General features: G+C 37.9%; 1 protein-coding gene across 3 annotated transcripts in view; it reads left to right on the top strand.

Annotated features, from left to right (window-relative positions):
- The first annotated feature begins 5625 nt into the window (after window positions 1-5625).
- RNF180 (ring finger protein 180) overlaps window positions 5626-15431 on the top strand; it is a 71406-nt gene continuing 61600 nt past the window's right edge. For 2 of the 3 annotated variants that reach the window (XM_071425345.1, XM_071425346.1), the window contains exons 1-3: window positions 5626-5756; window positions 10519-10657; window positions 12833-12928. In XM_071425345.1, the coding sequence (XP_071281446.1) occupies window positions 10556-10657; window positions 12833-12928 (198 nt within the window). In that variant the 5' untranslated portion in view covers window positions 5626-5756; window positions 10519-10555. Of the gene's footprint in view, window positions 5757-6007; window positions 6230-10518; window positions 10658-12832; window positions 12929-15431 lie in introns of those variants that run through there. The other variant, XM_071425343.1, reaches the window with a different exon arrangement.

Genomic DNA, 15431 nt, shown 5'->3' with positions numbered 1-15431 from the left:
TGAGTGTTTTCAGACACTGGGACAGTTGCCCAGACACTTTGTGGATGCCCCATCCCTGGGAGTGCTCAAGGCCAGGATGGACAGGGCTTTGAGCTACTTGGTCTCATGGGAGAAGTCCCTGCCCATGGCAGGAAGGTTTGGAACCAGATGATCTCTTAGGTATTTTTCAATCCAAACCATTCTATAGTAATTTCTTTATATCTCAGCCTAAGAGCAAGCCTGGTACATGTAGGTATTAGGACTAATGACCGAAGGAAAATTTCACTCTTTTCTACCCATTCCTATTGAAAAGTTAAACTGATAATTCTAGAAAAGAAATGCATTTCAAACTGTTTCATATAATGCTGCATTAAAAATATATTTACAAAGATGTCATTTACAATGGTAAACCAGAGGATGATGCTGCAATGTTATGAAAGATTAAACTTCACCAAATAGAAATTATTGTGCAGAGCTGTTCAGAATGTTTGAATGACAGCAACATTGAAAAAAACCTGAATTCCTTTATATTCCCTCTGAAGGAAGTAAAAGATGTTTTTACACTACTTAGGAAATATTATCTTTATATATGTACTAAGCACTGACAAGGCAGTGCCTCTCATGGGAAGGGAAATCAGGACTAAGAACACAGAGACAGAGTCATGAGGTAACAAATTACCAAGGATAATCTTATTTTCACAAAAAACATAAAATTAAAAATAAAAGTGCCACCACCAACTTTGGAAAACTTAGTTGGTGGTTTTTTTCTCCAATATTTTTCTTGTGAAAGTTTTCCATTTATCTCCCTGGTAGTACAAATACAACTTTTCAACAACTAAATTTCTTATTGGTCAAATAATTTTGGGTGTTTGTTTGTTTTTTTTTTTAATACATTTCCTAAGTTATACAAGGCTGCAATAATATTTTATTTCCTCAATGATGACCTCTCAAGAAAAACTTTGCACAGCATTTGTTTTGCTGAACTGAGTAGCAAAGCCAATTCTGTTTTCCCATAAGGCAGGCTCTATACATTTATTATCACCTTAGTATTTTATTTTGTGCCCAAACTTGCCCAAATTACCTTTTTAAAAAAATTATTATTATCATCACTATCCATATTATTTCAAATTAAAAATTACCAGAGCATTGATATTCACCTGCATGTACTAGAAATGCCAAGACAGAATTATTTTTTTCAGCACTACATCACACAGTCAATGGACAAACATCCTGTGATCAATTAATATACTCCATTACTTAACCTCTTTATTTCTTCCAATTGATGAGTCACCACCTGATAGCAGAAATTCTTGCCAGCAATCTCAAAGTGCATAAACTTATATATTATTCACCTGAATCTCATTCATTTTCCAACTCTGACAGCCGAGGTTATAAAGTAACATTCTTTGCAAGTTCAAATCCAGCTTCAATTTAAGCAGCTTTAATTGCTATTCCACATTCTCAAAAAAGATGTCATCTGCTGATCAGTATTTTTTGATTCCTTTCTGTTCTTTTCTATTTGTTGAAAGTCTGTTGAAAATACTGCTTCAAGTAACAATCCATTTCATTCTAACATTATTTCTGGAAGTATTATCTGTGCTGGGATAGAAATTCTTGGGTTTTTAAAGAAATTTAACTTCAGTTTCAGATATCTTCCCCAAATTCCTGAGCAGTTCAGATTGGCTGAATTTCTTTAGTTTATGTAAGCTCACTTTACAAGTCAAGCACTTAATACTTTGTTTTTCTTCACTAAAAACTAAACTGAACCAACTTAATCAAAAGACTCAATGAAAATTTACAATGATTGGCTTAATGGTATTACTTACACAAACTAAATATTACATAGTACAAAACCTCCTTCAAAGAGTGGTTAGTGCAATTTCATGTCTCTTTAGTGAAAAACACTCAAGTTCTTCCTTGGAGATCCCAGACATTCCCTTTCTGATGTAAGCTCCACAATTCTTTGGGCACAGACATTTTTCTCCATCCTGTATATTCCCACAGAACATAAATTCTTTGAAACCACGCCACCATGGAGGAAAAAACCCCCAGTGCTTTTATTTTCAGCTGGATAACTAGTATGTTCTCCCAGGTTAAGGGAAATGTAGGATAAACCTCTTTTCTGTATAAGTAGTTTCCCTTCTAGGAACTAGCTTTCAACAGCTGATAAGCAACAAAGTTCAGTGAGTTACTATATTTGCAGTATATGGTTTTTTATGTTTTCTTTTGTTCTCTCTCAAGATGGCAGGATTGACTACCAGGATTGTGAAGCACAGAAAGGATCCCTACATTTAACACAGCTCTGGATTCCATCCCAGGGAATAAGCAACCACAAATTAAGAAAACTATATCAAAAATTACTTTATTAGTAGTCCTATGTGACTTAAAAAATGTTTTCCCTAGCTATAATCCATCTTATCATCACAATTTTAGATGGATTTGATTATTTTTCCAAAAGAAGAGAAAGCAAAGCAAAGCAAATGTTTTGTTAATTGATGGATATTCTGTATAGATTTTACATTTATTATAGGAGTATGACAAGATTTACAAATCAAATATAAACCATTATCTTCAAGTAAAAGAGTATGAAATGTCATTTTCTTACAATTTACCTTGTAATAGGAAAAGCTTTTCAGCAGTGTGCTGAATTGAAAGTCAAGCTGTATTCTCAATAGGATAAAAGTACACAAAAATATAATCTCCATACAGTAAAAATGTTTTGTTTGATGGCTATTGTAGTGCCTAGTGTTAACAAAATTTTCCAACAGTTAATCATTGGATAGTGAAGGGTGAAAGAGGCCAAGGCTGCTCATTGGGCTTCTCCTGATACAATGCTGTTCAAATATGCAAGCTGCTAGAAAAGAAAAGAAAAGAAAAGAAGAAAAGAAAAGAAAAGAAAAGAAAAGAAAAGAAAAGAAAAGAAAAGAAAAGAAAAGAAAAGAAAAGAAAAGAAAAGAAAAGAAAAGAAAAGAAAAGAAAAGAAAAGAAAAGAAAAGAAAAGAAAAAGGGGGGGGTGGGATGGGACGGGGGGAGGGGGGACGACAAACAAACAAACAAACAAACACAACAGAAACCAAACAATAAACAAAAACCCAAACAAAACCAAACAAAAAACCCCCAGCAGGTAATGGCAAAGATGATTTTCCTTCTATGCTCAATATCAAATCCCAAAAGTTCTACCCAACAATTTCTATTTCTTCATTCTTTTCTCCTAATGCTCCCTCTCTGGCCATTTTCCAGAACATGTGACCAAAATAATAGATACGCAGATAGATAATCATAATAGATTATGACCACATAATGGAGCACCCTAATGGGTTGAAGAACCATGGATTACAGACTGGGTTAATGCCTTGGATGGTCATTAGTGCACTACTGAATAGCTGCAAAAATGTAACTTCTTCTAATGAAGAAGTATTTTGGTAAAGAAAGCTCTACAGGAATGACAATTAGGTCATGCCTCCCCCTAGGCAGTTATATCAACACAACTGGAATGGAAACAAGTTGTTCCTGGTGTGATTATTGGAATACATGACCACTTGTTAGAGGTTCCCATAGAGTACCTGTGAGCTGGATACACTCTCCATTGTCATGACATGAAAACAGAATGTGCCACTGTGTATGCAGCAGTCACTACAACCCTGCAGGGTGCTTCAGTGCACAATGGCTCACTGCACAGGCCTTCAATGCAGTCCTCCTGAGACACGATCAATGCCTCAGAACAGCAAAGACGCTCTCTGGCTGCTGACTAACTGTGTTAGTTTGGCACTGATCCTTCAACTTCCACCATAGACTTAAGGGGTTATCCCAGCAAAAGGCATTTCATACATAACCTGCCTTGGAATTAACTACTGCATCAGCCTGTCATGAGTCCTAAAGCCACAGCACAATTCATCCTCTCTAGCATTCCACAGTCCAGCTGCCTTGTGATAGACAAACACTATCTATAAGATAATTAATAAAGTTACCCACACAGTACAGCTGAATGGCTCTGAACATAGTCTTGTAGCCAGCAGCAAAGTTTCATTCTTCCTCATTCCATTTGCTGTTGCTGTGATGTAAGCCATATGGTCCTTTTCATCTCTTAACCCCAGAGCCACCTTCATGACTATTTCTTTTTATCTATGGAATTCCATTAAATTCAAGTAGTCCAACCCTAAATCCTACTTAAACTGAAGCAAATGAGATGAAAAAAAATTAAAATATCTCTCTCCTAACATTTCCAACATTATTCTATGTCAGAAGTTGAGGCCTGAAATGTCTTGAACTCATTATTTTAATCTGCATTTTATTTCTTCCGTTCATTGAGTTCATGTGTTGCTCTATAGTTTTATCAATTAAGTTTGCTAAAACTTGCCTTATAAGCTGCAATTCTTTATGACTGACAAATATTGCTTTTTCTAATAGTCATTTCAGTCTAAATTTGAGCATACTGTAGCACACTATAAATTATTTCAATATAATAGTCCATTTCTTCTACATAATGTACTGCACGTGGCAGAATTAAACAGAATTTAATTACTGGGAGCATCCTACTTGTGATGTTCTTTACTGGGTCTACACTAAGAAAAAGTAGCAATTACCACAACATCTCACGTTGTAGTCTTTGTGTACTTTGTAACCTTTGCAGGGCACTTTGGTCTCCATGAGAGCCCAGATGTTACAGCCATCTAATTATATAATCTTGTCTTGACCTGCAGGGATTGTATATTGAAATACAAGAAAGATCACAGAAACTATATATCATAAATATAGGAGAAAGCCTGAAATTAAGGTTTCATTTTTCCAAATCACCTCCACAGGCAAAGAAGTGAACAAACTCTAATTTAATTTTCGTCAGCAATCTTCCAGCCTTTCTTACTCTCACATTGCTTTAAAAATGTTCCATTCTCGTGTTTGAAGATTGTCATTAGTCTCATGAGCACATTGTCAGCACGTATCAGTTCCCGGTCAAGCCACAGTGTCACCGCGAGAGACCAAATCCCCGCTGAGGTGCAAGGGACGCCGCAGGGATGGAAGCGGCCAGCTCGGTTCCCTGGGCACACACGCTCACCGGCCTGGGGCCGCCGTGCCGCCTTTCCTTCCATGGAGCCCCGCCTGATGTGCAGCAATTTCCTACACCGATTCATAAGTGTTCTTCACTCCCCGCCCCATTTCATTTAATGCTTCCTCCTTTCTCTTGCTGTACATTAGGGCAGCCGGGGGCTCTGAGGACAGCCAGCCTAGCAGGTGACGGCCGGCGGGCGTTCGCCCGTCTCTGCCATGTCCCTGGCCTCGCTCTATGAGATTACCATCTCTGGGTTTGGGTTGATTCCTCCGGCCTGAGGGAATGCAGTTTCTTCCCCAGTGCCCATTGAAAAGTTATCGCTCATTCCCTTAGCCTTAATTCTCTCCGCCTCTCTTCTCCCTGGTCACAGCTTGCCGCCGGCGCTGACCCCACCCCGCTCCATCTCTGCCAGTAAGGAGACGAGAGGACGTGCCGGCCTCAGGGCTCGGCGCAGGCTGGTGCGGGCATTGCCTTCGTCCCCGCGACAGCAGGACCGGCCCCGCCGCCGCCGAGGGCCCCCCGGTGGCCGTAGCAGCCGCCAGGGCGGCTCGGGCTACCGCCGTGTGCCTCCCGAGGGCAGGGGCCGCGCTGGCGGAGCGCTTTCCGCCGCCGTTTGTCTCCCGTCTCTTCCCGTTCGCGGGAGCAGCTGCTGCTGCGCAGCCCCTTCCCCGCCCGCCCGGTGGCTCCAGTGCCGTCGCCTCCTCCTCGCAGCCTCGCACGGCGCGGCCCGGTGAGCTGAGCGGGGCCGGGGCAGCGGGAGGCGCCGCAGCCGCCCGTGGGGCCGAGGCGGGCCCGGGCCGGGGGCGCGGGGGGCGCGGGGTGAGCGCGGCGGTGCGGACTCCCGCCCGCAGCCGGGGGAGCGGCCGACCTGTCCGCCCCCGGGTGAGCCCGGCCCCCGCCTGAGAGGCAGCCCCGTGCCTTCCCTCCAGGGGTTAACTCGGCGGGGCCGCCGCCGGCCCTCAGCACCCGGCGCGCCCTGTCGGGCCTGGGCGGGCTCGGGGTGTCCGGGGGCAGCGGCAGTGACAGCCCGGTGTCCTGCGCTGTGCTGGGATAGCGGCACCCTGTTCCTGCTTGTTTCGGTCTTTACTTTGTGCAACAACTAGTGCTAGTATGTGTAAGAGCATGAAACAGGCAGCTCTGACCTTGGGATCTCTTGGAAAAACGAGATAACACGCCATCCGTGGTCTTCCAGTGACCCGCCAGGTCTGTTCCCTGTCAAAGCCATTTACACGCTCTATATCCCAGCTGTGCCTGGACGACCTGTTGACTTAGGCAGCATGCAGCAGGGGATTCAGCAAGTCAAGAAATTTGTTGCAAGCAACTTTTTTTTTTTTAAACTTCGGTTTATTACATTGGTTAGTCTTGGTACAAAAGTACCATGCTGGCCACCCTCTGACATTAACTTCCATCATACGGAAGCTGATTACACAACGGTTGAACTGCTAGAAGAATTTGTAGACGAGAAGGAGATGTCCAGAAGCAGATGGTGCATCTTTCTGCTTTTCTTCTTTGGCAGCCTGGAGACTGTCCTTTAAATTTTCTTTTCTGTCTCCCTATCTTAGTGCTATTTTATTGAGAATTATTGTTGAAGTAAGTTTTTTTTAAGCATTTCTTTAATCAGAAATACTTTGGAGATCAGAAAGTAGCAGGAAGTTTTTAAAGCATACCCTAATGTCTTCCATGGTTGTCTCTCTGTCTGGTAAAGTATCAGTTCCTCCTTTTCTGGGAACAGGAACTTGGGATATGGACTCTTGTTGGCTAGGACAGCTCATTTAGCTTTTCTCTGTCACCTTCCTACAAAGCTGACTCTCATCAAATTTTTTTAAGACTGTCAATAACTGTTGCTGAAGTTTCAGTGTCCTAGTTTCTTACTACGGTGTAAATAGTATTGTAATTTTAATGGCTGCAATGCTCTGAAGGGGTCATAGGTGATTTTTGAAGAAAAAGCATTGATAACCACTTGTACTGCTACACTTACTTTCTCATTTTTATGTATTAGTGAATGAAGGGCAAGTTGAAATTCTAGACCGGATTTCAACAGAAATTTAGGGGATTGTGTTTCGTTCTTCACTGTGAACATATGAGAATTTTTAATAGGAGTCCTACTTCATGTTTTTTAGCAATCTTTTTGAAGACAGAATGTCCAAAATGTAATATATTATACAATTTGAACTTTATAAGAAATTTAGATGATTTAGATAATTTAAAGTGTTTAAAGTTTTAAAATGTTCTGCACAAAAGAAAAGGAGCAATTTTGTTCTCTGTATTCACAGCAAATAAAGGAAGTTAGAAGAAAATTCCATTTAAGTATTAGGGAAAAAGTTAATAAAAGATAAGAAGACAATGAAATAGCTTGGGAAGGCTGTAAAATCTTCATCAAAGGTCTCTAAGAGAAGATTAGACCAATGAGTTCCAAGAAAGGGAACTGAGACTGACTTGGAAAGGAAGTCTTAGGACTCTGCTATTAGTTTTACTGGGACTAAATAATAAAAAAGAGTTTGGAGGTCATCAGACAGTCACCATGGAAGAATATAGGCTTTTAAACACTCTGATACATCTGCATGCTACTTGGGAGGCAAGCATGAGCTCACACAAAGCAACTGGCCTGAAAGCAGTACAGCCACACGTGACCTAGTACTGAGATAAAAAGGCCCACTCAGGGCCTGACACTATTTTTGGAGTTCCAAGTGAAAAACTTTTTATGTAGACACTTTTTGCTGAAGGAGACCAAGACACTGTGGTTAAACTGCATTTAACTAACTAAAAAACCTTCAAAATTCCGTGGTCATATGCATTCATTTGAGCTTACATGCAAAACAAAATAAAAGTGCATACTGATGCGATAAATGAGAAACATGATGTGTGTAGAAACTTCTGCAGTGTGTTGACATGCATCTGTAGAGTTTCTTCTCTCCTTTGTGAGGTCTGCAAAAGACAAGCAGATTTTTAATACGCCTACTTACTTTTTAAATACTCCTAGGCCAGTAGAACACTTTAGCCTGCTGTACCGTAATATTTTAAAAAGGATCCACTTGACTTGGATTTTTTCCATGTAGTTCACTATCAGCACTCTTGCTTACACAAAACACAACAAAATACAACCATGCTATGTATGTCATTACACTTACACTATGCACTCATTTCTCTTACGTAAGTGTAATTTTAAATAAAAAGTATATGCTGAACTAAGAAGAACCTATCAAAGGGTATAACTAACTAAACAAAATAAATAATTAAAAGATGTTTTATTTTGGAGTAAAGCTTGGAAGATGTTATAGAGATGAGGAGGATGTTTACATCAGTTCAAATGCTATTGAGATCCTTAGAGAGCCTTTGTTTGCATGATTTGAACCTTGGCTTTTAAATAGAGCAGGTGCTCATCAGTCTTTTATCTGATTATTGAGAGGTCTATCCCCAAGTGGTTTTTGCCCTGCTCCAGTCATCAGCTTCAAATGAAGCAGCTGTTCAAAAGATAGCAAGACATCCTGTTCTCTAAGGGGAACAGAATGTATATAGAGACTTAAATATATCATTTGGATAAAAAAAATACAGCATAAAAAGTGATGCAAGTATGTATCACCTCATATCAAGAAGGTATTTGAGTAGATAAGGATATGGCTGTACCTAAAAAAAAAGTCTGAGCTAGCTGTGTGCAAAATATCTTTCAGTCCATTCTGGCTGATCTTAGATTTGATGCTCACACTGAACTGTTGTAAAATTAAATTCATTCTAGAAGTGTGTTATGAATTTGTGAAGAATAAATTCATTAGAACAGCTTTAAAGTGTTTGAGTGATATAAAGAAATTCATAACTGATAATCATTCTCTCAATACGCTGTGGTGCCTAGTCTTATAACAGCAAAGGGATACAAAGTACTTCTAAAAATTTTCAGAGAATGAATTTACTTTTAAAAAAATCATTCATAGACAGGTTCATTATTTTATATGTTACATTCTGAAATGTGTCTGATACAGAAAGTAGCAGCACTGACAAACGTAGGTAAGTAAAAACTAGGTTTTATTTAAGTAAAAACTGAAGTTCTGCTTAAGTCGAAGTGTTTGAATCATTCCATTTTTGTCAGGAACAAGCAAGACAGGTTGCTAGTATAAGTTCTTAGCTTTTATGTAATTGTCTCTTGCATGATCCTTTGCTTGTCTGTCCTAAGATTCGTTAATGGACCCTTAATAAAAATTCATTTTAATGGTGATATTGCAAGGAGATATTTAATGTTTACCCTAATTTCACTTCTTAAGCTGAGAGTGGATCCATCTGATTGTTAAAAGCTGCGCATAGAGTCTACTATATGTGTACATGTTTCTGCTTGTCCTTGTCAGACTATATTTTGGACCTTTATTTTTGTAGAAAAGTAAAAAATGTGATGAATGAAGACCTCAGATGTAAATAAAAGATAATAAGTAACCTCTCTTTGTGTTTCGTTGTCTTTAATTAAATCAGAAAACAAGGCAGAAAAAGGAAAGGTAGTAATGGGGAAAATGCAGAAGTCTGTATGTTTTCAATAAGGCAAACTGCTCTTCAGACAGCCTTTAGTGAAGACCTCAAAGTTTCTTTAGTTAGTGAAAACTAAAAAAATTTCAATGTTAAAATAGTTGCAAAATTAGATGTTTGGACTCTGAAACTTTTTACACTGATTTTTAGTTTTATAGTCCAGCATGCCCATCAATGAGTGCTATGCACTTCAGCACTTGGAGTAGGCCTGTCTCTACTATAGGGCTTGAGTTGCTATGTAGATTGAAAAGATTTTCTTACTTTTTTTCATGTAGCTAGCACAAGGGGGTAAAAACATAAGTATTTTGAAAAAAAAGTTGGAGGGTCTTAAGAGAAAACATGACAAAAAGGGAAGACTTTGGAAGAAGCTAGAAAAGACCAGAGAGACAATCAGGATGCATCAAGACCCAAAAAGAGAAAAATAGAATATTTGTCTTGTCCTTCTGGTGTCTTAATGTAGTCCTTGAAAAATGATTGCACCAGTAGTGTTCATCCTTGCACACAAAATAATTTAAGGGAGCAAGCCTCCAGGGGCATGTTGAGAAAGGAATCTGTCATCTATAGTTTTATGTTGGCATTCATTATTGTTATCTGGCATTATATCTGTGTATGTTTATTTATTGCTTAGGGTAGCAATGACTAATTGCTGTGGACATATTCCATAAAAACTGGAGTTCTCTTATCTTTTGTCCAAATATTGGACAAGCTTTTTGTTTGGTTGATTGGTCAGTTTTGGTTTAGTTTATTTTGGTTTTAGTTGTCTTTTTTTGTTGCTATTTAGTTCTTTTTGCAACCTGGAAATAAAACCAGCTGTTTCACATTACTATTAAAAACATCTAGATGCATGCTATATAAGATCAGAGTATGTTTGTAAGTAGAGTATTAGTCTCCACTACAGTGGTGAGAGTATTTATAGACTTCAAGGTCTCAAGAGAAAACTGGTGTTTCAACGGGTGACCAAATTGTATGCTTTGTGGTCTTTACAGGTCAACATACAGAGCTGCAAAATCCCAAGCTGACATAATGAACAACCAAGAGGCTGGTGCTCTCTGTTGCTGGAGATGTAGAAAATATATAGCAAATTCTGTTTTTCTTGCAAAATGTAGTGGGAAAAAAACACCCAAAGTAAGTACAGCTTCTTCTGAAGGAGTTTGTAAGTTCTTCTGGTGCCATTTATTTTAAATGAAGGAGAAGTATTAGACTTAATGAAGGAGAAGTATTAGACTTAGCCTCACTTTGTAATTAATCTCTTGTATGTAGTAAAGAAGAGACAGTTCTGTAGAGAGTAGTGGAGGAAGTAATTTTAGTGAAGCCAAGTAGGCAGTGATCACCTTCATGTTCTGCCATATGCAGGCTGGTGCTCATGGACACTTGGCTACTAGCTTGTATAAAGCACTACCATTTCTAATATGAAAATGGGGTTTGGTTTTGATGGTTTTAAAGCAGTCTTGCTTTTGTTTTAAATCTCTTAATGGACAACTCTTTGTGTATAAGGTATATTTTAAAGACTGGCTCTAATTTCCACTGTGGTAGTTAACTGTGTGTAAAATATCCCTACATCAGAAAATTTTCCTCTTCATTTTTTAAATACAGGCCATAGTCTGTGCACAAAAATAGCTCAGAAGATTAGTCTGCCCTGAGCAGGGTTATACCCTGCTCAGTAATTTATATTGTTTTTATTAAAATAAACAGAAGGATAATTACCCTAAATTAAATAAAATACACTACATTAAATAAAACCATGACAAAGTATTTTCTACTGTTTTATAATGGCAGCTACTAATCATAAAGAGCTAGGGCCTTTCCAAATTGAATCAAAGTTAAAAAGCAAATAGAAGAGAAGGTGGTGATTTTTTTTATTAATGTGTTAGTAATGAAATAACATTCTTTTGCACACTAGAGAGGGGTACAGCCAATAGATGTAGAAACAAAGTTAGTTTTTAAGATTATGATAGTATTATCAATAAACCCCATTTTAATCACTCTGCTTACAGAGCTTGAAGTTTTAGAATAATTTTCTCACTTTATATTTGATGGTTCTTTTATGCATGGTTTGAAGTGATTTTTAGGGGGGGGAATGTGGAAATTCCAACTCCTTCCATGGGAAAAAAATGTATAGTGAAAATAAAAAGCTATCTTTGTCCAAGTTCCCTATGGTGGAGCTTTTAGTTGTGAGTGGAGATCCACCCATCATTGCACATGGCTGAGGTAGTTTCTCCTCCATTTATGTAGATAGCAAATAAAAAAGTGTAATTTAACGCTATATCTAAAGAGGTTGGGAGGGAAAGACAGTACTAGGATGAGAAGACTAATGTTTTCATCTGCATAAGCGTGTTTTCACAGATCATTTTTAGACCTTCACACAAAGACATAACTGAATAACGAATGAAAAAAAATGAGGAACAAATTTTAAAACAAATGTTGAAGTTAAGAACACGGTCTAAGCACTAATAGTTAAATGCATATTGAAGTGCAGATGATCTTCACAGATAGGACAAAAAGCCAGCATAGACATGATAAATGGATCTGTCTTCTGTCAATACTTGGAAAATTTTTAAAAGCTTCTATCTTCTGTCTGTAGCCGCACTTCTAATTTTCAGCAGAATCATATTTTTATTTCAATGACTTTAATAACATGGGCATTGACAACTTTCCTTATTCATAAATTTTAACAACTGATTTTAGGACTTTCTCACCAGTTTCCTTATAATTTTAGCTATCCCTGTAACACTTATTTAGTTAGGCAATTGTTTTTATTTTAGTATCAATTAGTGAAATGCTACAGGTTTTTAGATTTCTTTTCTCTTCACTTGATCACGTTATTGCTGTAAAAACTCTAAAGTTGATAAGATTACCTGGTTACTCTGTTAGTTATTCTAAAAAAAATTAGAAAATTAATTCTACTCATTGCATTTGTGCATTGCTGATCACAGTCTTTATGTAAATTATAACTTATATTTTTCTGTCTTTACTGAAAAATTATGCAGGCTCACAGTGATTCTAAAATCAATTTCCAGATATTCTTGGAAGGCCTGCAATGGCATACTTTCTGTTCTTTTAAACAAAACAAAACCACCTCCAGATGCCTACATTTCCATAGGAGTTGCCCAATATTTTTATATTCAGAAATAGAGAATTACTGACAATATCTATCTGATTTTTAGCTTAAAGAAGCACATCATATTTGAGATTTTTTATTTGTTAATGTTTACTGGTTTTGGGGAACTGTCTTCTGGCTATATTCAAAGAATAAAAAGCTTACATAAGTTTTGAGTAACAGTACAATTGTTTTATTAACAGATACCACAACCTTCAGCTGCTGCTCAGAATTCTTGCAATGTATGGCATGTGAGCTTAGAAGCCATTCCAGAGTGGGTGAAATGTGTGATTGAAAAGGTAGTAGATTTTTTTTTTTCCTTGCATCTTCATTATTCAGCATGTAAAATAATTAAGGGGGACAAATTTCAAGGACACTATTCTGGCAAGGTCCATGTATGTTACAGAAACCTTGTAACTGAGGGAATTCTTCTCAGGAACTTCTATCGTTACCATTTACCATTACTGTTTTTTTCCTCTCTTAAATGCTGTTTAATTTTGTTTTGCTTTTTAATATATGCAGAAGTGCTACAAGTGATAAATTCTGTTTCCTACTCTTTAACAGATGAATGTGTTTATGGCTGTCCAAATAACTGTCATGGGATCTCTGCATGTTTGTCAATGCTTAATATTGTATTTGTTACCTGGGCTTTGGGGTTTTCTTTGTTTTGAGCATCATATCTTGCAGTACTGACATATAGGTTGACAGGGACAACAGGAAGCATGTTTCCCCATAAAAGTGGACTCCAGATTTGTTAAGAGATCAGTTTTTGGAATATGATGTGTTTTATACTTAAGTCTTTTATACTTAATATGCTCTAATGTCATATGAACATAAAGTAGATACTTTTCTGCCAATTCAAAGGTCTGATGACAAGCCAGTGACTGCTTTTGAGTTTTAACTGCCCATTTGTAAATAACAAATCATCTCATAAATTTCCTGTTATACTGACAGCTTCAGTTGGTATTTTCTCTAAGTTGTTGTAGATCTAGAAGTTAATGTTGTGACATAGATATCAATAAGCAGAAGCAGTGGGGTTTTTTGCCTCACTGATTTTCTTTTATGAATCTCTGATTTTGATAAGTAAATTTTACTTGCATTCCTTAGACTTCTCCTTAGACTTCAGTGTAAAATTTTGCTGTATTTTAAGCAATTTCTGCCCTAAGCAAACCTATACTGAAAATAATGCTCAAAGAGAAAAAAAATTGTTATGACTAGAACTAAGCATACAGAAATTTAGAAAACCTTCATCTTCCTTCTTTGTATTCATCTATGTGGGATTTTTCTGTTAAACATTAATTAAACTTCTAAATTAGTGATCTACTCTACTTCAATGAATTAAACATTGTTATGTTATAATAGTTATGTTCAGAATACTTATGTTAGAACAGTTATGTTCAGAAACACTAATCTTAAAGGTGTGTTTGAAAATTACGGTTCATGAGTTGAGTTATAGTATGAGTCACTTTACAATATCGCCTAACCATGAATCTTTAGTAATAAGAAGGCAGTTTTTTAGAGGTTTTTTTGCCTCTTAAATGATTTCAGTATAATTGAATTCAATAATCATAGTAATACTACTCTTTTCACTTTTAGCTTTTAAATTATTATTTTGCGCCTTTAGCTTTTGTATTTGAAAACCTGGAGGGTCAAACTGGGGATCGAGGGAATACAAAACCCATTGAATGCTTGACACATTTGCTTAAGGATGCAGAGGAGCAATTCTCCTCCGGTGAAAAAGGCAGACAATGCAATTCTCTGTGTACACCTTTGACACCTTTGTCATCTTTGTGTCACTTAATATCCTTGGAATATCCACTGTTCATTGTGTCACTTAATATCCTTGGAACTCTTGCCTCATTCACTTTGTCTCCTCTGGCAAGATCCTGTGTTTTTATGGGTACGTGAGGGGGTTGCAGGGTGTTAAACAATTCTGACTTACCTCCAGATCCTCCTGAGCTCTGAATAATTTTGTGATCATGTGTTATTTTCTCCTGTATGACTCCTGAATCAAAGGCTAAATCATTCTGCATAAGTGCAAAGTCTATTTGCAGGCTGTAAAAACCCACTGCTTCCCAGCCGGTTCTTTTTTGCCATCTGTCCCTGTTCTTAACCAATCTCCTTGGATTTCATGTACATATTAGTATAGTTAATCTTCAATAATTATAAATACGTAGCTAGTGCTGCTAGTGACCTTTATTGACCTGGATTTTCTGTTACCCATCACTTATTTCTTGTTTTGGTTTCTTTTTCTTACCATTTCCATTTTTCCCTCTTTATGCAGTCCATCACTAAATCTATGTACCCTCAGCTCCCTTTCAGATCTTGCTGATTTTCCCCCTACCACCTCCTCCACTAGTAGGCTGTTACTTCTTTTACTGAGTCAGTGCTTCCACACTCCATTGCCAAACTCATGCTAAATCAGTCCCAGGCTCCTTGGTACTACACCTCATCTCCCAGTCTCTGTGCACATGGGGCATGGAGGTGTCCTTTTTCCTCCTGTGTCTTGCATGTCCATTTTTTCCAGGCTTCTGGCCTTCTGTGAATCACTCCGCCTCTCCATTTGAAGATTGGATGCTATTCCATCCCAGAGAGACCCAATAAAGTCACGAGAAAGTGCTTTTCCCTTAATTTTAGTGTCTAGCCTCTGCCATCTGGGAAATGGACTGTGGGAGACTTACGAGTAAATCTCTGAAGAAGCTTAACTCTTCTTTGGGAGTGGCCTGTGTACACATTGGTCAGTCTTAGTAAACTGAGAGCGATTGAGCATGTTTACAGAATTCTCAAGAATTTGAAAACCTG

The sequence above is a fragment of the Agelaius tricolor genome, unplaced genomic scaffold (genome assembly GCF_023055355.1).
Source record: "Agelaius tricolor isolate 1412-34295 unplaced genomic scaffold, bAgeTri1.0.p SCAF_4, whole genome shotgun sequence".
In the NCBI taxonomy this organism is placed as follows: Eukaryota; Metazoa; Chordata; class Aves; order Passeriformes; family Icteridae; genus Agelaius; species Agelaius tricolor.
The sequence above is the reverse complement of the archived record's forward strand: the minus strand, read 5'-3'. Positions and strand labels throughout refer to the sequence as shown.